Here is a 27,969-nt window from a genome sequence, read left to right as displayed (position 1 = left end):
GTCTGGAGTAACATTCCTGAACAGGCTGGGGGCGGGGAAAACCAACCCCCATTGTCCCCTATTGGTTGGAGGGCTCCCCCAGCCACGCCCCCTCAGATGGTGACGACGCCGTCTGGACCACGCCCCCTGTAAGTTGGCGCATGTGCAATGGGACAAAGACAGTGTGACTGAGTGTGGGAGAGGAATGGCGCCGGCGGCTGAAGGAACAAGAACAGGAGCCGCTGGAAAAGCTGAGCAGGTCCGGCAGCTCGTGTCGGGAGGAATGTGAGGAGGTGTTTCGGGTCCGGGGATTCTCCTTCAGAACAGGACCAGGTTTCAGGAACATCCCGGGGAGGTCGCCAGGCCCGAGCGCCAAGACCTGGCTCCTGCCCCCGGGGAGAGGAGACAGTGAGACAGGGTAGGATTGGGACCCGCGGGAGGAGGGAGACTGGGGAGTTTATAAACTCCTAGGGGGAGGCCTCAGGCCTCCAATAGAAGCCCCACAGGCTCAGTGTTTACTTCACCGGCGAAGGAGCTCTCGGGTTGCCCGGGCAACCGGCCGCCAGCTTTGTGAGGGTCAGGCGCCTGTTGTCTTGGGACGGGGTTGTTGGATTGTTGTATAATATTGATCTCCTCTGTACTTTTAATCTTAAATATTATAAAAATGTACACTGGCTTCAATTTGTGAATTCTAAGTACAGAAGCAAAATATAAACATCTCCTTACATGTATCCCAACATGTGCATAGGAGCCAAGACTGTTTCAAGATTTTCTGAGGTGCTGAATCAATAGCTCTTTCCCTTTTGATTAATGAAGGTGGTGCCCAGCAGACTCCTGCACACAGCCTGTTCTGCCAGCCTTTATGGGAAAGATAGGATAGCAAAACCGAGACACCAATGTAGCCAAGTAATCTGAAGTCACACTTTGGTGCTTTAATCGCCTCAAACGCATGCCATTCAAGGCTATAGGGGTACCAGGCTCCCCAAGATAGCCAGGATGGATAACATACAGGAGAGCTGAAGTGTTATCCTTATCAAGCCTGTAATGTCTTCACAAATCTCTAACAAGTTAGTTAAATTCAGTGTCCCCGTCAGAAATCCCATGCAGACTCTTCCTAATCAATCCACCTTTCTCCATGTGACTACTAATTTTGACCAGAATAAGTATTACTGGAAGCTTCTCCACCAAATTTAAACTGGCAGGTGGGACTAGATTGGGTTGGGATATCTGGTCGGCATGGACGGGTTGGACCGAAGGGTCTGTTTCCATGCTGTACATCTCTATGACTCTATAATTGCTGAGATTAACTTTACAACCTTTCTTAAACCAGGCTGCAATGTTTGCAATTCTCCAGTCTTCTGGCACCTCCTCCAAGTCCCTTCCTTCAAGATTGTTGGATGCATTTCATCAGTGCCTTGTCAAACTTTAAGGACCAAATGCTTATCGAAGACTTCTTTCATGTAAATTTTCAACTCTTGGGAGGTCATGTTGCGGCTGTACAGAACATTGGTTAGGACACTGTTGGAATATTACGTGCAATTCTGGTCTCCTTCCAACGAAAAGATGTTGTGAAACTTGAAAGGGTTCAGAAACGATTTACAAGGATGTCGCCGGGGTTGGAGGATTTGAGCTATAGGGAGAGGCTGAACAGACTGGAGCTGTTTTCCCTGGAGTTTTGGAGCCTGAGGGATAACCTTATAGAGGTTTACAAATTTATGAGGGGCATGTATAGGATAAATAGACAGTCTTTTCCCTGGGTTCAGGTCTGTTTCCATGCTGTACATCTCTATGACTCTGTTGGTTGCATCTGTAAGATCCTGAATCAGCACCTTGAGGAGAATTAGAGCGGAGTGAGAACAGAGGGGGAGAGAGAGTGGGATGGTGCGTTCAATTTTGTGGAATAACAAAAGAAAAGTATAATCTGCAGAAAGTAGAATTGCTTGTTCAGAATTGTTACACTGCACTAAGTGTAATAACTTTTGTAATCTCTTTTTACAGAGTATTTGAAGATCTGAAGACGGAAATTTCAAAATCGCCTTATGTCCGACGCATTGACTCTTCTGCTCCTTGGATGCTGCCTGACCTACAGTGCTTTTCCAGCGTCATACTTTTGAACTCTTGACTCTCCAGCATCTGCAGTCCTCACTTTCACATCAATGTCTGACAGTGACACTGGGACATCGGGACTGTAACGATTTTTGACTGTGATTCTGTGAGAAGGAGCAAAGCGTTTGCTTCCGGCTTGAATACATTTTCAGAATCAGTGGGACTGGATGAGAGACCCTACGTTGCAGCGCAGTGAGTATGGAGCCTGAAACAGTTATACAGCCTGGAAAGAGGAATTCACGGCAGGGTGGGGCTGTACCCACGTTTGTGTGCAGCTGAAGCTTCGGCCATGGAGAAACCCGAGGAATCCCGCCCCGTGAAGAAACCGTGGAAGTGTGGCGACTGTGGGAAAGGCTTCTGTGACCCGTCTGCTCTGGAGACTCATCGGCGCAGTCACACCGGGGAGAGGCCCTTCAGCTGCCCCGAGTGCAGGAAGGGCTTTACCCAGGCATCTGCCCTGCTGACCCACAGGCGGGTCCACACGGGGGAGAGGCCTTTCAGCTGCCACGAGTGTGGGAAGGTCTTCAGCAATTCCTTCGCCCTGCTGAGGCACCAGCGAATCCACAAGGGGGAGAGGCCACTCTCCTGCCCCGAGTGCGGGAAGGCCTTCAGTGATTCCTCCCACCTGCTGACCCACCGGCGGGTCCACACGGGGGAGAGACCCTTCAGCTGCTCCGAGTGCAGGAAGGCCTTTACCCAGGCCTCTGCCCTGCTGATCCACCAGCGGCTCCACACAGGGGAGCGGCCCTTCAGTTGCCCAGAGTGCGGTAAAGGCTTCAGCGATTCCTCCACCCTGCAGACCCACCAGCGGGTCCACACAGGGGAGAGGCCCTTCAGCTGCTGTGAATGCGGGAAGTGCTTTACCCAGGCCTCTGCCCGGCTGAGACACCAGCAGTCCCACACCGGGGAGAGGCCCTTCAGGTGCCCCGAGTGCGGGAAGGGCTTTGCCCGGGCTTCCAACCTCCAGACCCACCAGCGGATCCACACGGGGGAGAGGCCCTTTAGTTGTCCCGAGTGCGGGAAGTGCTTTACCCAGGCCATCACACTTCAGAAACACCAGCAGGTCCACATAGGGGAGAGGCCCTTCAGTTGCCCCAGGTGCAGTAAGGTGTTCACCTGCTCCTCCCAGCTGCAGAGGCACCAGCAAGTTCACGTGCCATAGCAGGGGCATTGAAGGAGTGACGGCTGAGTGCCATTATCGACTGGAGTATTAACCCAGTTCCGGGGCCTCCCAGGTTCGAATCCTGCTGTGGCAGATGGTGAAATTGGAATTCAGTTAGTAATCTGGAGTTCCAAGTCTAATGATGAAGCCATTTTTGGGGGGAGGGGGAAGAAAACCCCCATCTGATTCACTCACGTCATTTTTCGGGAAGGAAACTGCCGTTGTGGGAAAGGATTCACTCAGTCGTCCCAGCTGTATCCTTTACCCTGGCTGGCCTATGGTTGACTCTACACTGCGTCCACCCCCTCCTCCACTCCGTTCTCTTCCCCACTGGGCCCCTCCCTCTCCCCAGCAAATGAACACTGAGAAACCTACTTGGATATAGAGTATACGTTGAAATTGCTGAATGAGGCAATACTTCCTACAGGTTAAGAAAGGGAGTGTGTGCGCTTTGAGCTGTTTTTAAATAAAAAAGCTACTTTTTCCATGCCTTTTTGCTGGGGGAAATCTGAAGCTGTAACAAAGTTGTGTCACAATAAAGGGTTACCTGAACTTACCGCCGGGCTCAGACTCTCATTGAAGGCTTTGAGCTTCAAATGGTTTTTGTTTTAAACCTGTTGATTTCTTTCAGCCTCCTGCACTAAGTTTCCAATGTCGTGTATCAGATCGAGCAGTGAATGAGTAGCTAGTATCGTTGGAAATTGCAAATATTTCAGGAGTGCAGGTACTGTGTCGTTTTATCGGCATTGTAAAGTTTACTGGCAGCACCAGGAGGTGTGGGCTGTTAATTAGAAATGATGTGGAGTTGCTGGTGTTGGACTGAGGTGGATAAAGTTAAAATCTACACAACTCCAGGTTGTAGTCCCAACAGATTTATTTGGAAGTGCTAGCTTTCGGAGCGCTGCTCCTTCATCGGGTAACTGTTGAGCAGGATCATAAGACATAGAATTTATGGCCAAACATTACAGTGTCATGCAGTTGATAAGATTTCCTGAACCAGTCCAGTTGCAATTCAGTCTTTCATCGTTTAGAATGGGTTGTAGGTTTCGGTTCATGAACATGTATATCCCAGAACTACTTTTAACTCACATTCTCCCGATGACTTAAGATTTTATAAAATTAGGTGACATCTCAGCTCAGACAATGCAAGAAAGGTGTGAGGTTCAAGTCTGTCTGTATCCCAGTCCTGAGTCACACATGTTCTATTTCCAAAGTAGGAATTTATAAAATATTACATAGATTGACTGCCTGCAGATTGTGTTTTGCTCAAATAGCACAATGTATCTGCAAATGCAAATTCACTGCATAGGTTTGTGTGTGTGTGTGTGTGTGTGTGCGCATGAGAGAGACAGTGTGTGTGTTTGCATGTGCATGCTTGATAAAGTGTGTCGATGCAATGGAGTATAAGCCTGTGAGAAGGTGTGTGCATGGATTTGAGTGTGGGAGGTTTATGTGTGTGAGAGAGGGTCTGCGTGACTGGGTGTGTATGTGTGCATCTGGGAGTGAGAGGCAGTGTTAAGTGTCGTGAAGGTCCCGGTTGAGACCGTCCTCATGGGTTCCAAACTTGCCTATCGGCCTCTGCTTGGCCAGTAGAAACAATTAATCAGTTACTGGGTGGCATGTTGGCTCGGTGGTTAGCAGTGCTGCCTCGCAGCACCAGGGATCCGGGTTCGATTCCCACCTTGGGCAACTGTCTATGTGGAGTTGGCACATTCTCCCCAATGCTTGCACGGGTTTCCTCCGGGTGCTCCAGTTTCCTCCCACAATCCAAAAGGTGTGCAGGTCAGGTGAATTGGCCATGCTAAATTCCACAGTGTTAGGTGCATTAGTCAGGGGTAAATATAGGGAGGGGAATGGGGCTGGGTGGATTACTCTTTGGAAGGTCAGTGTGGACATTTTGGGCCAAAGGGCCAGTTTCCATACTGTAGGGAATAAAATCTAATCTACACGTACACACATTGGAGCGGGCAGGGTGAGACTTGTCTTTCACTTTGCAGAAGGTGGGAGGTTCTGGATGCTGTGATTTAGGGTAAACACACGCAGGAAGACCTTTGGCTCAGAGAGATGGAGTTGGAAGCCAGGCTGCAGACATGTCACGGGGAAAGTTAACCGGACACTTTATTCCAGAAGATGGTCATTCCCCTCTGGACAGAGCCTTCTGATTAGGTCATTGGACAGGGTCAGAAGGGTGAGAGTGTGAATCACACAGGTAAAGGGGATCTGAGATTGGGCAGCGGGGAGGAGCTAACTGGCTGAGTGGTGGGAGGGGGGGGGGCGCTGGGGGTAAGGGGCAGAATATTGACAGGTGATTGTCGTCTTTCTCTGCAGTTAGCAGCAGGAGGCCAGATGGCATCAGTGTCTGTCTGGCACCAGGTTCAGGAACCGACGTGCTCAGGACAGGAGAAGTGGGAAAGGGAGGCTGCAGTGGGTGTGGTCCACAAATCTCAGGAGGGGAGAGCTTCTGCTGAGGGCGCATGAGAAGTCAGAAGCTATGAAAACAAAGCAGAACATCAAAGCTCTGGGTGGCATGGTGGCTCAGTCGTTAGTACTGCTGCCTCACAGTGCTGGGTTTGATTCCAGCCTCAGGTGACTTTGGTACATTGTCCCCCTTGTGTCTACGTGGGTTTCCTTCAGGTGCTCCAGTTTCCTCCCACAGTCCAAAGATCTGCAGGTTAGGGTGGATCAGCTGTGCTGAAGTGTCCAGGGATATGCATTTTCGGGTGCGTAAGCCATGGGGAACTGCAGGGTTGTACGGTAAGTGGGTTGGTCTGGTGGGATGCTGTTTGGAAGGTCAGTGTGAGGTGAATGGGCTGAATAGCCTGCAGGGATTATGTGATTCTACTGCTTTAGCCATTTGTATATTGAGAAATGATTACTGTGGTCCTGGGAAAGGTGGGATTTATAGTGTCACTGTCCTCTGTCCATTCTCTTTCTGTCCCCCTGTCCATTTTCTCTCTCTTGACACCCACCCTCAGCTCCTCTCCGCCCCCCCCAACCATTCTCTTACCCCACCACCTATTATTTCTCATGCCTCCATCCCTCTTTGATCGCTGTATCAAGCCCTTCTAAGAAGAGAGAGACAGATGATGATGACTACCTGGGAGATGGGGGTGCACAAGAAATGGCTGATCTTTAACATTGAGCATAGCTACTCAGAAACAACATTAAAGCATGTTCAATTCTATTTTTAAAAAAACTGCAGGCATCTTACTGAAACTTGCGTTGAAACATGTGCAGTCTGGCCACAGTTGAGGACAGGCTGTAAGGGGTGAGTTGCCCATTCTAATATTGTCAAATTGGTTCAGACTATGAAGAAATAGAGTCATGGAGCATGGAATAAAACAGTTTGGTCTGTGCCGACCAGATATCCTAAATTAATCTACTCCTATTTGCCAACACTTGGCCCAAACCCTTTAAACCTTCCTATTCGTACACCCATCCAGATGCCTTTTAAAAGTTGTAATTGTACCAGCCTCCACTCCGGTAGCTCATTCAATACATTTGCCATCCTCTGCGTGAAACAAGTTACCCCTTAGGTCCCTTTTAAACCTTTCCCCAATCACCCAAAACTAATGTCCTCTAGTTCTGGCATTTCTTGAGATAAATTAAATGTCTCACGTTTTTTCTCATCCTTTGGTCCCTCATCTTTCCCCACTCAACCTAAACCTATGCCCTCCAGTTTGTGACTCCCCTAACCGAGGGAAAAGATATACAAAAGTTGAGCAGCCAGCCAAAATGCAAAAGGAATACAATGTCGAGCCACAGGGGGGACCAAATTGTGGTTCAACTTTTTTTTTCCTCCGATTGGCATTTAGAACATAGAACAATACAGCACAGAACAGGCCCTTCGGCCCATGATGTTGTGCCGAACATTTGTCCTAGCTTAAGCACCCATCCATGTACCTATCCAATTGCCGCTTAAAGGTGACCAAAGATTCTGACTCTGCCACTCCCACAGGCAGCGCATTCCATGGCCCCACCACTCTCTGGGTAAAGAACCCACCCCTGACATCTCCCCTATACCTTCCACCCTTCACCTTAAATTTATGTCCCCTTGTAACACTCTGTTGCACCCGGGGAAAAAGTTTCTGACTGTCTAATCTATCTATTCCTCTGATCATCTTATAAACCTCTATCAAGTCACCCCTCATCCTTCGCCGTTCCAACGAGAAAAGGCCTAGCACTCTCAACCTATCCTCGTATGACCTATTCTCCATTCCAGGCAACATCCTGGTAAATCTTCTCTGCACCCTCTCCAAAGCTTCCACATCTTTCCTAAAGTGAGGCGACCAGAACTGCATACAGTACTCCAAATGTGGCCTAACCAAAGTCCTGTACAGTTGCAACATCACTTCACGACTCTTGAATTCAGTCCCTCTGCTAATGAACGCTAATACACCATAGGCCTTCTTACAAGCTCTATCCACCTTAGTGGCAACTTTCAAAGATCTATGAACATAGATCCCAAGATCCCTCTGTTCCTCCACCTCCACTAAGAACCCTACCGTTAACCCTGTATTCCGCATTCTTATTTGTTTTTCCAAAATGGACAACCTCACACTTGGCAGGGTTGAACTCCATCTGCCACTCCTCAGCCCAGTTCTGCATCATATCCAAGTCTCTTTGCAGCCGACAACAGCCCTCCTCACTATCCACAACTCCACCAATCTTCGTATCATCTGCAAATTTACTGACCCACCCTTCGACTCCCTCATCCAAGTCATTAATAAAAATTACAAACAGCAGAGGACCCAGAACTGATCCCTGCGGAGCTCCACTTGTAACTGGGCTCCAGGCTGAATATTTTCCATCTACCACCACTCTCTGACTTCGACCGGTTAGCCAGTTTTCTATCCAATTGGCCAAATTTTCCTCTATCCCATACCTCCTGACTTTCCGCATAAGCCTACCATGGGGAACCTTATCAAATGCCTTACTAAAATCCATGTATACTACATCCACTGCTCTACCCTCATCCACATGCTTGGTCACCTCCTCAAAGAATTCAATAAGACTTGTAAGGCAAGACCTACCCTTCACAAATCCATGCTGGCTGTCCCTAATCAAGCAGTGTCTTTCCAGATACTCAAATCCTATCCCTCAGTACCTTTTCCATTACTTTGCCTACCACCGAAGTAAGACTAACTGGCCTGTAGTTCCCGGGATTATCCCTATTCCCTTTTTTGAACAGGGCACAACATTCGCCACTCTCCAGTCCCCTGGTACCACCCCCGTTGACAGTGAAGACGAAAAGATAATTGCCAATGGTACTGCAATTTCCTGTCTTGCTTCCCACATAATCCTGGGATATATCCCGTCTGGCCCCGGGGGACTTGTCTATCCTCAAGTTGTTCAAAATGTCCAACACATCTTCCTTCCTAACAAGTATCTCCTCTAGCTTACCAGTCCGTTTCACACTCTCCTCTTCAACAATACGGTCCCTCTCGTTCGTAAATACTGAAGAAAAGTACTCATTCAAAACATCTCCTATCTCTTCCGACTCAATACACAGTCTCCCACTACTGTCCTTGATTGGACCTACCCTCGTTCTCGTCATTCTCATGTTTCTCACATACGCATAAAATGCCTTTGGGTTATCCTTGATCCTATCCACCAAAGATTTTTCATGCCCTCGCTTAGCTCTCCTAATCCCTTTCTTCAGGTCCCTTCTGGCTATCCTGTATCCCTCCACTGCTCTGTCTGAACCCTGTTTCCTCAACCTTATGTAAGCCTCCTTCTTCCTCTTAACAAGACATTCAACCTCCCTCGTCAACCAAGGTTCCCTCACACGACCATCTCTTTCCTGCCTGATAGGTACATACATATCAAGGACACGTCGTATCTGTTCCTTGAAAAAGTTTCACATTTCCACGATATCCTTCCCTGATAGCCTATGCTCCCAATTTATGCTCCTCAGATCCTGTCTTACAGCATCATAATTACCCTTCCCCCAATTGTAAAACCTATCCTGTTGCACGCACCTATCTCTCTCCATAACCAAGGTGAAAGTCACAGAATTGTGGTCACCATCACCAAAATGTTCACCCACTAACAAGCCCATCACTTGTCCCGGTTCATTACCGAGTACCAAATCCAATATGGTCTCCCCTCTGGTCGGACAATCTACATACTAGTTAGAAAAGCTTCCTGGACACACTGCGCAAACACCACCCCATCCAATCTATTTGATCTAAAGAGCTCCCAATCAATATTTGGGAAGTTGAAATCGCTCATGACTACTACCCTGTGGCTTCTGCACCTTTCCAAAATCTGTTTCCCAATCTGTTTCTCCACATCTCTGCTGCTATTGGGGGGCCTATAGTAAACACCCAACAAGGTGACTGCACCTTTCCTATTTCTGACTTCAGCCCATACTATCTCCAAAGGCAGATCCCCCTCGAACTGCCTTTCTGCAGCCGTTATACCATTTCTAATTAGCAACGCCACCCCCCCTCTTTTTTACCACCCTCCCTAATCTTACTGAAACATCTGTAACCAGGAACCTCCAATAACCATTCCTGTCCCTCTTCTATCCACGTTTCTGTGATGGCCACAACATCGTAGTCCCAGGTACCGATCCACGCCTTAAGTTCACCCACCTTATTTCTGATACTCCTTGCGTTGAAGTATACACATTTGAACCCATCTCTGTGTCCGCAAGTATTCCCTGTCTGTGCTTCCTTCTTCACAGCCTCCCTACATTCTTGGACATCCTGACAAACAGCTAGCCTACTTGCTGGACTACAAGTCCGGATCCCATCCCCCTGCCAAATTAGTTTAAACCCCCCCGAAGAGTGCTAGCAAACCTACCCCCCAGGATATTGGTGCCCTTCTGGTTCAGGTGCAACCCGTCCTGCTTGTACAGGTCCCACCTTCCCCAGAATGCAGTCCAATTGGACACTTCAAATCTGTCAGTAACGTAAGCATCTCTGAAGAGCATAATGCGCATGCCCCTCGGTGTCAGCAAGTACTGCGCATGTCCACTGATGTCAGCAAAAGACTGTGCATGCTCCTGGTTGTACACACAAACGACTCATGACCTACTTTTGATGTACCAATAGGAAACTCGGGAGGACCGGAAGGTGTCTTGTCCTCCTGCCAATCAGAGCACCGCTATTGTCTGAATGCGGAAGTTGGATAATGAGCTTCGGAAGTTGCTACTGCTGCTCCTGACTCTCTGAATGAAGATTGAGCTTTACCCCAAACTGCAACTTTCTTCCTCTATCCAACAACTGTGAGTACGGCACTCTCTTTTCTCGCCACCTATTCCACGTTTTTTTATCATTCTGGAGTTCAATTGTTGACTTGCAACAACTGAAAGGAAAGGGAGTGAATTCAGGGAGGGGACAGAGTGTAGAAATATTGGTCGAGAGTGTGGTGCTGGAAAAGCATAGCAGGTCAGGCAGCGTCCGAGGAGCAAGAAAATCGACGTTTTTCTGCTCCTCAGATGCTGCCTGACCTGCGTGCTTTTCCAGCACCACACTCTCGACTCTAATCTCCGGCATTTGCAGTACTCACTTTTTTTGTCTCGAAATGTTGGTCCAGATTTGTGTCTCAATTGGCAAACACATGGCAAATGCATTACCACAATGTGAGAAAGCAGAAAGGAGGTGCATTGTTTTAATGGTGACATGTTGGGATATGGAGAAAGTGAGGAGTGCAGATGCTGGAGATCAGAGTTGACAAGTGTGACTCTGGAAAAGAACAGCGGGTCAGACAGCATCCGAGGACCAGGAGAGTTGACGTTTTGGACACGGGCCGTTCATCAGGAACGTTATGTGGATGTACAGAGGTTTCAGTGTCTTTCTACACCAGTCAATACCCGTTGTCAGACAGGTGCACTAAGCAGTCAGCAGGGCAAGTGGTGTATTAGCAAGAGGAATTGAGTTCAGAAGTGGGGTGGGGCATTCCTGCGTTGGGGGGTCATTGAATATATTCAAGGCTGAGTTCATCTGATTTTTGAACAACAATGAAGTGGATGGTTATGAGGGAACAGAAAAAATGGTTTTAAGAACAGTTACAGAATCATACAGCACAGAAACAGATACTTGATTTCATGCTGACTATATTCATAAACTAAACTAGTCGTACCTTGTTTGGCCTATATATCTCTGAACCTTTCCTATTCATAAGAGCAGAAATTAAGCCATTCAGCCCACTGGGTCTGCGGCTGATAAGTGTCTCAGCCCCATTCTCCTGTTTTCTCCCTGTAACCCTCGATCCCCTTGATACTCAAGAACTGTTTCTGTCTCAGTGTTAACTATCCTCAGTTACCTGGCCTCCACAGCCTTCTGTGGCAATGAATTCCATCCGTTCACCACTCTCTGGCTCAAGGAATTTCTCCTAATCTCCATTCTGAAAGGTCTTCCCTTTACTCTAAGACTGTGCCCTCGGCTGCTAGTCTCTCCTTCCAATGGAAACATCTTCCCAACATCAACTCGTCCAGGCCATTGAGTATTCTGTTTGTTTCAATTAGATTCCCCTGAGTGTGACCCTGTTAATCAGCATGAACCAGACCCTTCAGGATGAGGTACAGCAGGGATTAGGTTCAGCAAAGTCAGAATGGAGGGAGTGTGTGGGATAGAGATTTTGTACTTCCAGGGAATAAGAATTACAGGGAGTTTGCTATAAATTAGAATTGATTGGATGGGGCAATGGGCCAGGGAGTGGCAGATGGAGATTAATTTAGGGAAATGTGATGTTTGCATTATGGTAAGGCAATCCAGGCAGCACAGTTAAGAGAGTGTTTCAGAACAAAGAGACCTTGGAGTGCAGGTTCATTGTTCCTTGAAAGTGTTGTGGCTGTACAGGACATTGGTTAGGCCAGTTTTAAAATACTGCATTCAGTTCTGGTCTCCCTACTACAGGAAAGATGGTGTGAAACTTTGAAAGGGGTCAGAAAAGACTTGAAAGGCTATTGTCAGAGTTGGAGGGTTTGATCTACAGAGAGAGGCTGAATCGTTCAGGGATATTTTCCTGGAGCATCGGACGTTTAGGGGTGACCTTATAAATATTTATAAGGGGCATGGATAGGGTGAATGCAAAACTAGAGAGCAAATGTTTGAGGGGAGAGGGGAATGATCTAAAAGGGACATGAAGGGCAACTTGTTTCACGCAGAAGGTGGTGCATGTATTGAATGAGCTGTCATAGGAAGGGGTGGAGCCTGATACAATTACAGCATTTAAAAGGCATCTGGATGGGTAAAAGAATAGGAAGCATTTAGAGGGATATGGGCCAAATGCTGGTAAATGGGACTAGATTAAGTTAGGATATCTGGGCGGCACATATGAGTTGGACTGAAGGGTCTGTTTCTGTGCTGTATGACTCTCTGGGTCTTTGGTGAAACCAGAAGTGTCATTGTGAAGACTGGACTTTCAGAGCAGCCTTCAAAGATGTTTTGTCCTTACTGGGAGCAGAAGAAGTTACAATGAAATCTTTCATTTATGAGACAGCACCTGAGTGAGTGAGTACATCTGAGATTTTGTGGAAAGTGGGATTTCATTGCACTGTGGGGATGAAACCCTACCCTATCCAGTCATTTCTGCTGGTGGGTGAGAACAGACCTCAAGATTAGTTGGAGTAGATTTAGGATAGAGATGAAGAACTGCTTTTCCCAGAGAATCGTGAATCTATATAATTCTCTGCCCAGGGAAGCAGTAGAGGCAGCTTAATTAAGTATATTCAGGACACAGTTAGATGGGTTTTTGCATGGTAAAGGTATTAAAGGTAGTTGGGACAATGCAGGGAGGAGAAGCTGAGACAATGGAGAGATCAGTCATGATCTAAATGAATGGCCATGCTAAATTGGCCAATCAAATCAAGGCCAGTGAGCAATACAGTGATGTGAAAAATGAACATCCGAGAACGACAGAAAGACATGGAGAGTAAATGTCCCAGCAATCAAAACTGTATTCTAAAGATCACAAAAATTGAAACTAAAAATGGTTTGTCTGAATGTGTGCTGCATTGCAGCAAATGATTTGACTGCACACATTGAAGGGAACTCCTTCAATTAAAATATAGGACTCCTTACAGAGATATGGCTCCAGGATGACAAGGATTGGATCCTCAATATTGAGGAGGTGATCAAATGGAAAGCAAGATAAAGGTAGAGGGTTAGCACAGGTAATCAAAGCACTGATCACAGGGTAATCTGGTGTCAGCTCAGATTTCAGGTCCTGATTTCTCACCCTTCCTGGATTTCTGCTGATGCTTTGACCCCCTTTTGTTTTTACACCTTCCGGAACAATAAGTCAATCCAGACCCACAATCTCCCAGCCTGTTAACCATCCAGACATCGAGTGTAGTCATAGCAGGGAATAAAACAAGAAATGTGAACCAAAATTAGAAATAAGTAGGTGCTTGTGCTTAATATTGTTCAATTGGAAGTAAACCAGAAATACTATTCTCCCAGGATTCCTACAGTGCCTTATTTGAGGAATTCTCTCACCCTTACATCGAGTTATTAGTACCCACTATGATTTACAACAATAGTTATACCGTCAGAAAAAAAAGTATCTGTTGTCAAATTGACATAGACATATACAGCATGGAAACAGACTTTTTCTCTCTCTCATGCACACACATGCACAAGTCCATGGGGGTGAATTTGTGTTTGCAGAATGATATTTGCATATGCATTCTCTTTTCCTCAAAAAATGCACAATCTGCAGGCAGTTAATACATGTAATATTTTGTAAATTCCACATTGGAAATAGAACCAGTCTGACTCTAGACTGGGATACAGACAGATTCTGACCTCACATCTTTAATGCATTGTTTGAGCTGAAGTGTCTCCTTTTGTTATAAAGCCTTAAAGTTATCCTGGGAAGGTGCCTTACAGGAAGTTCTGGGATTTACATATTAATGATATCTGCAATCCATTGTAAAAGATGAAAGACTTAACGATCCAGGTTTGTTCAATATATCATTTCAATGCCAGGATACTGTAATGCTTTTCCAGAAATTCTGTGTCTTATGATCTTACACTCTACAACCACCTGATGAAGGAGCAGCGCTCCAAATGCTAGTGCTTCCAAATAAACCCATTGGACGATAACCTGGTGTTGTCATTTTTAACTTTGTCCAGGTAAGGTTTGATTGGCCAAGTCAAATTACCCATAGTGCCCAGGGATGTGTAGGTTAGATGTATTAGTCAAGGGGTAAATGTAGAGCAATAGGAGTAGAGGAATGGGTGTGGTGAGGTTGCCATTTGGAGGTTGGTGTAGACTTGTTAGAACAGTGAGGGGTCTCTGATGAGAAGGGATTTTTGTTAACTGTTCGGGGGTGGGGGGAGAGTTGGAAGCGGTGGGTGGAGTGCGGGGGGAGGAAATTTGTTCACTTGCAGCAACTGGAGTGAACCCAGGGAGGGAGCAGACTCTGCAAACTCAGATATGTGTCTTAATTACCCAGGGAAGGAGGGTTGGAAGGATAGGGTGCTGCTGTTTTCCCTAGTGCGTCAGAGTGTGAGGGGTAACCTGATAAGACTTTTTTAAAATCATGAGGGGCATGGGTAAATAGACGAGGTCTTTTCCTTGGGATGAGGAGTCCAGAACTTGAGGGTAATAGATTTAAGGTGAGGGCAGGGGGAGGGAGACTGCAAAGAGACCTAAGGGGCAACATTTTCACGCAGAGGATGGTGCATGTATGGAATGAGCTGCCAAAGGAAGTGGTGAAGGCTGGTACAATGCCAATATTTAAAAGTCATCAGCATGAGTGTATGAAAAGGAAGGGTTCAAAGGGATATGGACAAAGCGCTGGCAAATGGGACGAGATTAATTTTGGATATCTGGTTGGGCACAGAGGAATTTGACTGAAGTTTCTGGTTCTGTGCTGGACATCTCGATGACTCTGGCTTTCCACGAATGTTTGTCATGTCTATGTTCAGTTTCTCTCTGGTGGCGGTGTCAATGCCTTGATGGCTCATTTTGCTTTCCCCCCACTTCCTGGGAATGTTAACCATTTTGTCTGGTTGTTCTTCAAGAACCTGTTCACCCTGAATTGACATTTTTTTGCTTCCCAAAATCCGACCTGCTCACTCTCAGCAATATCCCAATGTTGTGAAAGATATTAAATTTCAGGTGGAGTTATCCAAAACTCAGAGATGTCAGTCTTGACGTCTTTGCTTTTCTGCCCCTATAAGATCCTGAATCAACACCTTCAGGAGAATGAGTTAGACATGGAGGGCGGGAGAGAGAGAGTGTGGGATAGTGCTTTCAATTTTGTGGAATAACAACACAAACAAATTGCTTGTTCTGAATTTTTATTCTGGACTGACAGTAATGAATTTTGTAATCTCTTTTTACAGAGTATTTGAAGATCTGAAGACGGAAGTTTCAAAATCAACAGATGAAGAACTTATGCCCAAAATGTCGACCCTCCTGCTCCTCAGGTGCTGCCTGACTTGCTGTGCTTTTCCAGTGCCGCACTTTTCGATACTGACTCTCCAGTGTCTGCAGTCCTCACTTTGACGTCAATGTCTGACAGTCACTCAATCCATCGGGACCACAACCATTTTTGACTGATTCTGTGAGAAGGAGCAAAACGTTTTGGTTCCTGTTTCAGTCCGTTCTCGGCATCAGTGGGACTGGACGAGAGACCGTACTGTTGGAGTGCACGGAGTGTGGAGCCTGAAACAGTTATACGGCCTGGGAAGAGGAATTCACAGAGGGGAGGAGCTCTACATGTTTGTGTGCGGCTGAAGCTTTGGCCATGGAGAAACCAGAGGAATCCCGCCCCGTGGAGAAACTGTGAAAGTGTGGCGACTGTGGGAAAGGCTTCCGTTTCCCATCTGCTCTGGCGATTCATCGTCGCAGTCACACCGGGGAAAGGCCATTCCCCTGCACAGAGTGCGGGAAGGCCTTCAGCAATTCCTCCGACCTGGTGAGGCACCGGCGGGTCCACACCAGGGAGAGGCCCTTCAGCTGCTCCACATGCGGGAAGGGCTTTACCCAGGCCTCCACCCTGTTGGCCCACCGTCAGGTCTACACTGGGGAGAGGCTGTTCCTCTGCACAGAGTGCGGGAAGGGCTTCAGCAATTCCTTCACCCTGCTGACCCACCAGCGGGTCCACACAGGGGAGAGGCCATTCACCTGCTATCAGTGCGGGAAGAGCTTTAGCCGCTCCTCCCACCTGCAGAGACACCAGAGAGTTCACATGCCATCGCAGGGGGTTTAAAACAGCGACGGCTGAGTGCCTTTATTGACTGGACTATCAACCCAGTTCCGGGAGCTGCCAAGGCAGATGGCGGAATTGGAATTTGGTTAGAAATCGAGTTCAGAATCTAACAACGAAACAATTGTCAGGGAGGGGAGGGGGAACCCCCATCTGATTCACTCACAACCTTTTAAGGGAAGGAAACTGCTGATGTGGGAACGGATTCACTCACTCGTCCCAGTGCATCCTTTACCTGGACTGGCTTACACGTGACTTCAGACCCACAGCAGTCTGGTTGACTATTCTGCACTCCTTCCCCCCACCCCCCCGACTCCAGCCGATGAGGGGGGAGAAACCTACTTGGAGACAAGGTATGGGTTTAAATTGGTGTATGAGGTAATACTTCTTCTAGTTTATGGCTATACCAAGGATTCAATTACAAAAGGGCAACTCTGTGCTGACAAATAGTAAAGAAAGTGTGGGTGAGGGTGCGGGGGGAGAAGTGTGTGCGCTTTGACCTTGAGCTGTTTTTTTAAAAAAAAGATACTTTTTCTACACCTTTTTGCTGGGGGGATCCGAAGCTGTAACAAGGTTGGGTCGCAATAAAGGTTACCTGAACTTACTGCCGGGCTCAGACTCTCATTGAAAGCTCCAAGAGGTTTTTGTTTAAAAGCTGCTCATTTCTTTCAGCTTCCTGCGCTAAATTTCCAATGTCATGTATCAGATGGAGCAGTGAATGAGTAGCTAGTATCATTAGAAATTGTAATTTTTTTAGGAATGCAGGCACTGCAATGTTTTATCAGCAGTGTAAAGTTTCCTGGCGGAAGTGTTCACCAGAAACGTTGTGGAGGTGTCAGTGTTGGACTGGTGTGCACAAAGTTAAAATCTCACAACACCTGGTTATAGTCCAACAGGTTTATTTGGAAGCACTAGCTTTCAGAGCACTGCTCCTTCATCAGGTAGCTGTGGAGCAAGATCAGAAGACACAGATTTTATAGCAAATGATCACAGTGTCATGCAACTGATAGGATATATTGAACAAACCTTGATTGCTGTTAAGTCTTCCATCTTTTAGAATGGTTTGCAGGTTTCTGTTCATTAATATGTAAATCCCAGAACCACTTTTAATTCATGTTCTCAAGATGACTTAAGGTTTTATAAAAATAGGTAACATCTCAGCTCAGACAATGCATGAAAGGTGAGAGGTTCGGTCTGTCTGGATCCCAAACTTGAATCAGACTGGTTCTATTTCCAAAGTATGAGTTGATAAAATATTACATGGATTGATTGCTTTCATTAACTGCCTGCCGATTTTTCCACAAAAAGCACACGTTGAATCTATCTGCAAATATAATACTGCAAACGCAAATTCATCCCATGGACATGTATGTATGTGCGTGCATGAGAGAGTAGTGTGAGTGTGTGTGTTTTTGCATGATGGAGTATGAGCCTGTGAGAGGGTGTGTACATTGGTGGATTTGTGTGTGTCTGAGAGAGACCATGTGTATGAGAGAGGGTCTGTGTGAGGGTGAGAGAGTGTAGGGTGGAGTGGGGTCACCCAAGGTTATCCTCATGGGTTATGAACTTGGCCATCAACCTCTGCTCAGCCACTGAAAATAGTTAAGCAGTGACATAACACACATTGGAGAGGATAGAGTGGCACTTGTCTCACAGAAGGTGGGAGGCTCTGGATGCTATCATCCAGGGTAAACATACGCTGGAGGACCTTCGGCTCAGATAGATTCAGCTGGAAGCCAGGCTGCAGACACGGTGGTGGTGGTGGTGGATGGGGGGATCTTAACCGGACACATTATTCTGGGAGACAGTCATTCCCCTCAGGACAGCTTTCTGATTGGGTCAGGGATTGTCTCCGTTCTCTGCAGTTGCCAGCTGGAGGCCAGATTACATTGGTGTCTGCCTGGTGCCAGGATTCAGGAACCGATAAGAAGAGGGAGAGAGAATGGATGGTGGTGACTCTACCTGGGAAATGGCTAATTTTTTAAATTAAGAATAGCTAAAATGATATATTCAGAAACATTATTAAAGCATGTTCAATTTCATAAAAAAAGCTGCAGACATCTTTTGAAACTCACATTGAAATATGTGCAGTTAGACCACAGGTGAGGACAGGCTGTAATGGGTGAATGGCCTATTCCTAGTCTTGTGAAATTGGCTCAGACTATGTCAAAAAAGAATCATAGAATTGTAGAGCACAGAAACAAAGCCTTTGGTTCCGACCGACCAGATATCCTAAATTAACCTAGTCTCATTTGCCAGCACTTTGCCCATATCCCTGTAAACCTTCCTATTCATGTCCCTATCCAGATACCTGAGAAATGTTGTAATTGTATCACTTCCTCTGGCAGCTCATTCAATTTCCGCACCACTCTCTGCGTGAAACAAGTTGCCCCATAGGACACTTTTAAGTTTCCCCCCCCTCACCCTAAACTACTTCTACTTCTGGACCTCCCCACCCCAGGGGAAATACCTTGTCTATTTACATTATCTATGCCCCTCATGATTTTATAAACCTCTATAAGGTTACCCCCTCAGCTTCCAATACTCCAGGGAAAACAGTCCCAGCCTTTTCAGCCTCTCCCTGTAGCTCCAAACCTAACAACATCCTTATAAGTCGTTTCTCAACCCTTTCAAGTTTCACAACATTCTTCCCACTGAGTGATCCAATAGGCTGTGAACAATCTATTTTTGTTGGGGTGTAAGAGAGGGCAATTCTTAAGGCCAGTTAACTTTCACACTGTTTTTCTCTCAAATCTTTCCCCACTTACCCTAAACCTATGCCCTCTAGTTTAGGACCCCCAACCCTGGGGAAAAGATACACAAAAGTTGAGCAGCCAAACAAATGCAAAAGGGCTAAGAAGTCGAGCCACAGATGGGGAAAAGAAAGTGGCTCCAGCCTTTTTTCTCCTATTGGCATTTGGACACTTCAAATCTGTCAGTAATACCACCTCCCAGGGTCTCCAGCCTCTCTGTGGCAGCAAGCACTGCGCATGCTCCTCGGAGTCAGCAAAAAAACTGCGCCAGCTGCTCGGTGTCCGCGCACGCGGCTCGCGCCCTTCTTTTGATGGACCAATAGGAAGCAATGGAGGACCGGAAAGAGACTGGTCCTCCTGCCAATCAGAGCGCCCCTATTGTCTGAATGCGGAAGTTGGAGCATGAGTTTCGGAAGTTGCTGTTGTTGCTCCTCTCTCTGAATAAAGATTGAACTTCACCCCAGACTGCAACCTCCTTCCTCTGTCCAACATCTGTGAGTACGGCACTCTCTTTTCTAAATTCTGAGCTTCAGTTGTTGACTTGCAGCAACTGAAAGGAAATGGGGTGAATCGGGGGTTGGGGGAACAGACTCTGCAAGCGTTGGTTCAGGTCTGTGTCCTCATTGGCAAACGCATTACCACAATGTGATGATTTTGCCTTTGCTGTGGAAGAAAATGCAGAAAAAAGGTGCATTGTTTAAATGGTGATATATTGGGATGTGGACAAAGTGAGCACTGTACATGCTGGAGATTAGAGTCGAAAAGTGTGGTGCTGGAAAAGCACAGCAGGTCAGGCAGTATCCGATAACCAGGCTTGTTGGTGATTTGGAGCCCTTCGTCAGGAATGATGTGTGGATGTACAAAGGGGCCTCAACATCCTTCCACACCAGTCACTGCCAGTTGTCAGTCTGGCAATCAGCAAGGCAAGTGGTATATTAACAAGAGTTCAGAAGTTGGGATTGCTTTCTGTGATCAGGCAGCCATTGAATATATTCAAGCCTGCGTTCATCTGATTTCTGAACAACAAAAAAGTGGATGGTGTTGGGGGAAGGCAAAAATAATAGTTTTAAGACCAGTACAGAACAGTTACAGAGTCATACAGCACAGAAACAGACACTTCAGTCCAACTAGTCCATGCTGAATATATTCACAAACTAAACTAGTCTCATGTAGTTTGGCCCATATCCCTCTGAACCTTTCCTACTCATTTACTTATCCAAATGTCTTTTAAATGTTGTTACTGTACCTATATCCACCACTTCCTTAGGACATTGATTCCACACACAAACTACTCTGTTTCAAATAAAGGTGTTCCTCATGTCTTTTTAAAATCTTTCTCCTCTCTCCTTAAAAGTTTGCTCCCTAATCTTGAAACCCCCATCTGAAGGAAACAGCACCAGCCACTCACCTCATTGACAACCCTCTTGGTTTTATAAACTTCTCAACTTCCTGTGCTCCTGTGAAAAAAGTCCCAGCCTATACTTAGATGTAGGTATATTCATATGCAGTTATGATCTGTTCAGTGCTGGTACATGCTCAAAAGACCAAATGGCCTACTCCTGCTCCCAATTCTCTCTCACTGTGTCCAAGACAGCAAGAGACCATAAAACATAGGAGCAGAAATTAGGCCATTCAGCCCATCAAGTCTGCTCATACCACACAACCGTGGTTGATAAGTTTCTCAACCTCATTCTCCCACTTCCTCCCCGTAACCCTTGATCCCCTTGATACTCAAGAACCTATCTATCTCAGTCTTAAATACCCTCAGTGACCTAGCCTCCACAGCCTCATGTTGCAATAAATTCCACAGATTCACCACTCTCTGGCTGAAAAGTTTCTCCTTATCTCCCTTCTAAAAGGTCTTCCCTTTTCTAGTCTCTTTCAGGTTCTGGTCTCTCCCACCAATGGAAACATCTTCCCAATGCCTACTTTGTTTAGGCCTTTCAATGTTCTGTATGTTTCAATTATATCTCCCCTGAGTGAGAGTGTGGGTCTGTGTTATGGACTAAGCCAGACCACTCAAAACATTCTTAAGCAGGCAGCCCCAGACCTTAACTTTGTAATTTGATTTGGTAAGTGCACAGTGAAAATTACCTGGAGTAAGTTAGCTCGGTTGACTACTAGATTTTAAAACAGACAAAAATTTATTCACAAAATTACACAATGAAACACAAAGATCAGAATAAATAACCCCTACAGAACTCAGCCTATCCAACTAGACTCAGTTATGTTGTTCTGAATATGCACAACAGTTCCAATAAGCCAACTCCCTTTGAAAACCAGTATAAATGGAACACATGCTTATAGGTTGAAGTTGAGAGGCGGAAAAGAGAGAGAGTTTCCACATAGCTCCCTGTTGAACTGCCAACCAGTTCAACACTGAACTTAAACTGCTCAGCTCACTCCCCTTTCTTTATACAGGTCACTTCTAAAACATGACCAATTTGGCCTGAAGTCACACCTGTTTACATAAAAACAAAAGGCCTTTCAAAATCCGTTTCATCCACATTCAAACCAGACTGATCAGAACTCGGCCGGTTTATTACCTCTCTGAAAAAGTCATGGACAGAGTCTCATTGAGCCACGGAAAAGCTTTTAGTCAAAAAAGGAACTAGCTTTGTTCCTTCAGGATGAGGTACAGCAGGGATTAGGTTCAGCAAAGTGAGAATGGAGGGAGAGTGTGTGAGATGGAGATTTTCAGCTTCCAGGGAATAAGAGAGGAAAAAGAGTTTGCTGTAAATTAGAATTGATCGGATGGGCCAATGGACCGAGGAGTGGCAGATGGAGTTTAATTTAGAGAAATATGAGGTGTTGCATTTTGGTCAAGCAATCCAGGCAGGACTGGCACAGTGAAGGGGAGTGTCACAAAACAGAGATCTTGGAGTGCAGGTTCATGGTTCCTTGAAAGTGAGTCTTAGGAGGTCATGGAGTGGCTGTACAGGACATTGATTAGATTAGATTACTTACAGTGTGGAAACAGGCCCTTCGGCCCAACAGGTCCACACCGCCCCGCCGAAGCGCAACCCACCCATACTCCTACATCTACCTCTTACCTAAGACTACGAGCAATTATAGCATGGCCAATTCACCTGACCTGCACATCTTTGTGAATGTGGGAGGAAACCGGAGCACCCGGAGGAAACCCACGCAGACACGGGGAGAATATGCAAACTCCACACAGTCAGTCGCCTGAGGCGGGAATTGAACCCGGGTCTCTGGCGCTGTGAGGCAGCAGTGCTAACCACTGTGCCACCGTGCCGCCCACATTGGTTAGGCCACTTTTAGAATACTGTAGCAGGGAGCCCAGAACTGAATACAGGAAAGATGTTGTGAAACCTTGAAAGGGTTCAGAAAGGTTTTTCAAGGCTGTTGCCAGAGTTGGAGAGTTTAAGACACAGAAAGAGGTTAAATAGGCCGGTGAAAATTTTCCGTGGGGTACTGGAGGTTGAGGGGTGACCTTATAGATGTTTATAAGGGGCAGGATAGGATGAGTACCCAGGTTAGGGGAGTCCAAAACTAGACGGCATATGTTTGCGGTGAGAGGGAATGATTTAAAAGGGACCAGAGCAGCAACGTTTTCACGGAGGGTGATGGAGTCTGATACAATTACTACAAAATTTCAAAGGCATCTGGATGGGAATATGAAGTGGAAGAGTGTAGGGGGATATGGGCCAAATGCTGGCAAATGATTTAGATTAATTTAGGATTTCTTGTTGGCACAGATGAGTTGGGTTGAAGGGTCTGTTTCTGTGCTTATGACTCTAATCATCTTCGGTGAAAGCAGATGTGTGGTTGTGAAGACTGGACTTTCAGAGCAGCTTTCAAAGATGTTTTGCCGTGTCTGGGAACAGAAGAAGTTGCAATTAAATCTTTTATTTGTGAGACAGCAACTGAATGAGTGAATACATCTTGGAAAGTGAGAATTCATTGAACTGTGGGGATGAAGCCCTACCCTATCCAGTCATTTCTTCTGGTAGATGAGACTCGGACTCAATAGGGGGAATAGATTTAGGACAGAGATGAGGAGGAACTGCTTTTCCTGGAGAGTAATGAATCTATGGAATTTTCTGCCAAGGAATCAGGAGAGGCAGCTTCATTAAGTATATTCAAGACATAGTTGGATGGGTTTTTGCAATGGTAGGGGAATTAAGGGAAGTTGGGACAATGGAGGTAGGAGTAGCTGAGACGATCAGCCATGAGCTTAATGAATGGCTGAGGAGGCTCGATGAGCCAATGGCCTACTCCTGCTTCTATTACTATGGAACTATAACCCTGCATTTCTCATGGCTCACCCACCAAACCTGCACATCCCTGGACACTTTGGGAAATTTAGCCTGGCCAATCCAAATCAAGGCCAGTGAGCAATGGAGTGATGTGGAAAATGAACATCAGAGAATGACAGAAAGGGACAAGGAGAGTAAATATATCAGCAATCAAAACTGGATTCTAAAGATCACAAAAATGGAAACTAAAAACGGTGTGTCTGAATGTGTGCTGCATTGTAACAAAAGCGAATGAATTGACTGCACACATTGAAGAGAATAATTATGATCTGTGACTCCTAATGGAGACATGGCTTCAGAATGACAAGGATTGGATCCTGAAAATTGAGGGGGGTAGTCAAATGGAAAGCAAGACAATGGGAGAGGTGCTAACGAAAGCACTGATCACAGGGTAATCTGGTGTCAGTTCGGATTTCAGGTCCTGGTTTCTCTGTCCTCAGTTGATTTTCCTGTTCCAACAGAGTAAAATGTGGGTCTGCTCTCAGCGCTGCTGGATTTCTGCTGAAGCTTTGACCCCACCCCCACCCCTTTACACCTTCTGGAACAATAAAACATTGTGAATTGAGACCCAACCCACAATCTCCCAGTCTCTCAAACCAATCAGACACAAGAGTGTAGTCATAGCATGGAATCAAACAAGAAAAATGAAACAAAGTTAAATATATAGGTGCTCGTGCTTAATTAGATTAGATTCCTATAGTATGGAAACAAGCCCTTCCACCCAAAAAGTCCACACTGACCCTCCGAAGAGTAACCCACCCAGACCCATTCCCCTATACTTACCCCTATCTAATGCCCCTAACATTATGGGCAATTTAGCATGACGAATTCACCTGACCTGCGCAACTTTGGACTGTGGGAGGAAACAGGAGCACTCGGTGGAAACCCACTCAGACCCGGGGAGAATGTGCAAACTCCACACAGAATCAAACCCAGGTCCTTGGTGCTGTGAGGTAGCAGTACTAACCACTGAGCCACCATGCTACCCCCAAATGTTTGTTCATTAGGAAGTAAACCAGAAATAGAGATTTCCCAGGATTCCTATACTGCCCTACTTGAGGAATACTCTCTCCCTTACATCTAACTATTAGTACCCAGCTATGATTTACAACAATATTTACACCAACGTAAATAAAGCATTTGTTATCGTACAGACATAGAGATATACAGCACGGAAAGAGACTTTTTCTCTCCCTCATGCATGCATGCACACACATAACTGACAGGAAGTTCTAGGATTTACATATTATTGATACCTGCAACCCATTCTAAACGATGAAAGACTTAATCCAGGTCTGTTCGACATATCATTTCAGTGGCAGGGCACTGTAAGGTTTTTCCATGAATTCTGTGCCTTATGATCTTATTCTCCACAATCACCTGATGAAGGAGCAGCGCTGTTAACACCAGTCCTTCCAAATAAACCTGTTGGGTGTTTGATTTTTAACTTTGTCCAGGTTAGGTTGGATTGGCCAAGCTAAATTACCCGTAGTGCTCAGGGATGTGCACGTTAGGTGCATTAGTCAGGGCACTAGGGGGATGGGTGTAGGTGGGTTACCCTTCGGAGGGTCGGTATGGACTCCTTGGGCCGAGTGGCCTGCTTCCACACTCTGGGAATTCTCTGAAAGGGATTACCCAATTGCAAACTGCAGGGCTGCGCAGGCGCAGTGCGCAGAGCTGTTGTCGGCCTTTCCCCGCCACTCGCTTCGTCTATGACGTCATAACACGGAAGTGGCCCTGTCCGTTTCAGAGTGAAACTCCCTCCCTCTGGGCAACCCTTCATCCTGGGAGGGAGTGGGGGTAAAATCTGTTCACTTGCAGCAACTGGAGTGATTCCAGGGAGGGGGCAGACTCTGCAAACTCAGGAATGTGTCTTAATTACCCGGGTGAGGAGGGATGGGATGGGGCTGTTTTCCCTCCCGCGCCAGAGACTTAGGGGTGACCTTATAGACTTCTAGAAAAGCATGAGGGGCATGAATAGGGTAAATATACAAGGTCTTTTCCTTGGGATGGGGGAGTCCAGAACCAGAAGGTAATAGGTTTAAGGTGGGGGGAAAAGGGACCTAAGGGGCAACGTTTTCATGCAGAATGTGATGTGTGTAATGTGATGCCAGAGAAATGGTGGATGCTGGCATCTGGATGAGTGTTTGAGTAGGAAGGGTTCAGAGGGATATGGGCCAAGTACTGACAAATGGGACTAGATTGATTTTGGGTATCAGGTTGGCACAGAAGAGATTGACCGAAGGGTCTGTTTCTGTCCTGTGTATCTATATGACTCTGGCTTTCTACTAACATATGTACAGTTTCTCTCTGGTGGCGGTGTTAATGCTTTGATGTCTCCTTTCCCCCCACTTCCCAGGGGCGTTAATGTGAGAACCAAGAGAGAGAGAGAGTGAGATGGTGCTTTCAATTTTGTGGAATAACTAAAGAAAAGAAGTTCCCCCGAAAGTAGAAATGCTTGTTCTGAATTTCTACCCTGGACTGACACTGATGACTTTTGTAATCTCTTTTTACAGAGTATTTGGCGATCTGAGGACGGAAGTTTCCAAATTAACAGATGAAGGGCTTATGCCTGAAATGTCGACTTTCCTGCTCCTCGGATGCTGTCTGACCAGCTGTGCTTTTCCAGCACTGACTGTTCAGTAACTACAGTCCTCACTTTGTTGTCAATGTCATGACAGTCATTCAATCCATCGAGACTGCAACAATGTTTGAATGTGATTCTGTGAGAAGGAGCAAAGCTTTTTGGTTCCTGTTTGAGTACGTTTTCAGCATCAATGGGACTGGATAAAAGTTCCTTCTGTTGCAGCGCACTTGAGTGTGAACCCAGAAACAGCTATACGGCCTGGAAAGAGGAATTCACGGTGAGGAGGGGCTCTCTCCACATTTGTGTACAGCTGAAGCTTTGGCCATGGAGAAACCTGAGGAATCCCACCCCATGGAGGAATCATGGAAGTGTGGGGACTGCGGGAAAGGCTTCCATGCTCCATCTGCCCTGGAGATTCATTGGCGCAGTCACACCGGAGAGAGGCCATTCACCTGCCCCAAATGTGGGAAGGCCTTCAGCAATTCCTCCGCCCTACTGAGGCACCGATGGGTCCACACCGGGGAGAGGCCCTTCAGCTGCCACGATTGTGGGAAGGCCTTCAGCTATTCTTCTGACCTGAAGACCCACCGACGGGTCCACACGGGGGAGAAGCCGTTCTCCTGCACTGTGTGTGGGAAGGCCTTCAGCACCTCCTCCACCCTACTGACCCACTGGCGGGTCCACACTGGGAGAGGCCATTCCCTTGTTCCAAGTGCAGGAAGGGATTCACTCAGGAGGGCAAGTTGCGGACGCACCAGCGGGTCCACACTGGGGAGAAGCCTTTCAGCTGCCCCGAGTGTGGGAAGGCCTTCAACGATTCCTCTGCCCTTCAGACCCACAAGTGGGTCCACACACAGGAGAGGCCTTTCCCCTGCACAGAGTGCGGCAAGATCTTCAGCAATTCCTCCTCCCTGCTGAAGCACCAGCGGGTCCACACAGGGGAGAGGCCCTTCAGCTGCCCCGAGTGTGGGAAGGGCTTTACCCAGGCGTCGGTCCGGCTGATCCACCAGCGGATCCACATAGGTGAGAAGCCTTTCTGCTGCCCTGAGTGTGGGAAGGGATTCACTCAGAAGGGCAACTTGCGCACGCACCAGTGGGTCCACACGGGGGAGAAGCCCTTCATCTGTCCCAAGTGCGGGAAGGCCTTCAGCGATTCCTCTGACCTGCTGAAGCACCAGCGGGTCCACACGGGGGAGAGGCCATTCCCCTGTCCCGAATGTGGGAAGGCCTTCAGCGATTCCTCCGCTCTGGTGAAGCATCGGCGGGTCCACACGAGGGAGAGGCCCTTCAGCTGTCCTGAATGTGGGAAGGGCTTTACCCGGGCATCCACCCTGCGGAGGCACCAAGGAGTTCACGTGCCATCGCAGGGGGATTGAAGGAGCGACTGTCGAGTGCCATTATGGACTGGGCTACCAACCCAGTTCTGGAACTCCCAGGTTTGAATCCCACCGCAGCAGACAGCGGATTTGGAATTCGGTCAGAAATCTGGAGGTCAGAATCTAACAATGAAACCATCGGGTGGGGTGGGGGGAAGCCCCATTCTGATTCAGTCACGTCCTTTTCACGGAAGGAAACTGCTGTTGTGGGAAAGGATTCTCTCAGTCGTCCCAGCTGCATCCTTTCCCTGGTCTGGCCTACACATGACTGCAGACCGACTGCAGTGTAGTTGACTCCACCTGCTTCCCCCCACTTCTTTCCCTCCCGGAAGAGAGATGTTCTTCCATTTCTAACCTTGGATAACCCAACTGAGACATTTTTACTGATAGCTCCATAATCATTTTACTGCTGGATTTTTTGGGAGAAAATTTCTATCCTGTGAAGGCAGGGAAATTTAAAGAAAAGGCTGTTAAAAGCATTTTAACTGTGGCCGTACGAGCTCTCGTGGGACAGTGCATTTGCTATAAACATTTCAGAGAAATTCTGTC

General features: G+C 46.9%; 2 protein-coding genes across 2 annotated transcripts in view; both read left to right on the top strand.

The window, feature by feature from the left end:
• Positions 1–27,969, top strand: part of LOC148143415 (uncharacterized) — a 753,683-nt gene that overhangs the window by 18,069 nt on the left and 707,645 nt on the right. The gene's annotated exons all lie outside the window — the stretch shown is intronic.
• On the top strand, positions 245–27,904 carry LOC148143432 (uncharacterized). Its single transcript, XM_087975704.1, has 5 exons — positions 245–397; positions 1,978–3,238; positions 16,020–16,403; positions 26,477–26,722; positions 26,803–27,904. Exons 2-5 carry the CDS (start codon positions 2,375–2,377, stop codon positions 27,418–27,420), a joined length of 2,112 nt encoding a protein of 703 aa, XP_087831830.1. The 5' UTR covers positions 245–397; positions 1,978–2,374; the 3' UTR covers positions 27,421–27,904.

The sequence above is a fragment of the Chiloscyllium plagiosum genome, unplaced genomic scaffold, assembly GCF_037043375.1.
Source record: "Chiloscyllium plagiosum isolate Xiang-an unplaced genomic scaffold, Cpla_swu_hap1 HiC_scaffold_27, whole genome shotgun sequence".
NCBI lineage: Eukaryota > Metazoa > Chordata > Chondrichthyes > Orectolobiformes > Hemiscylliidae > Chiloscyllium > Chiloscyllium plagiosum.
Note: the sequence above shows the minus strand (reverse complement) of the source record. Positions and strands in the feature narration are given on the sequence as shown.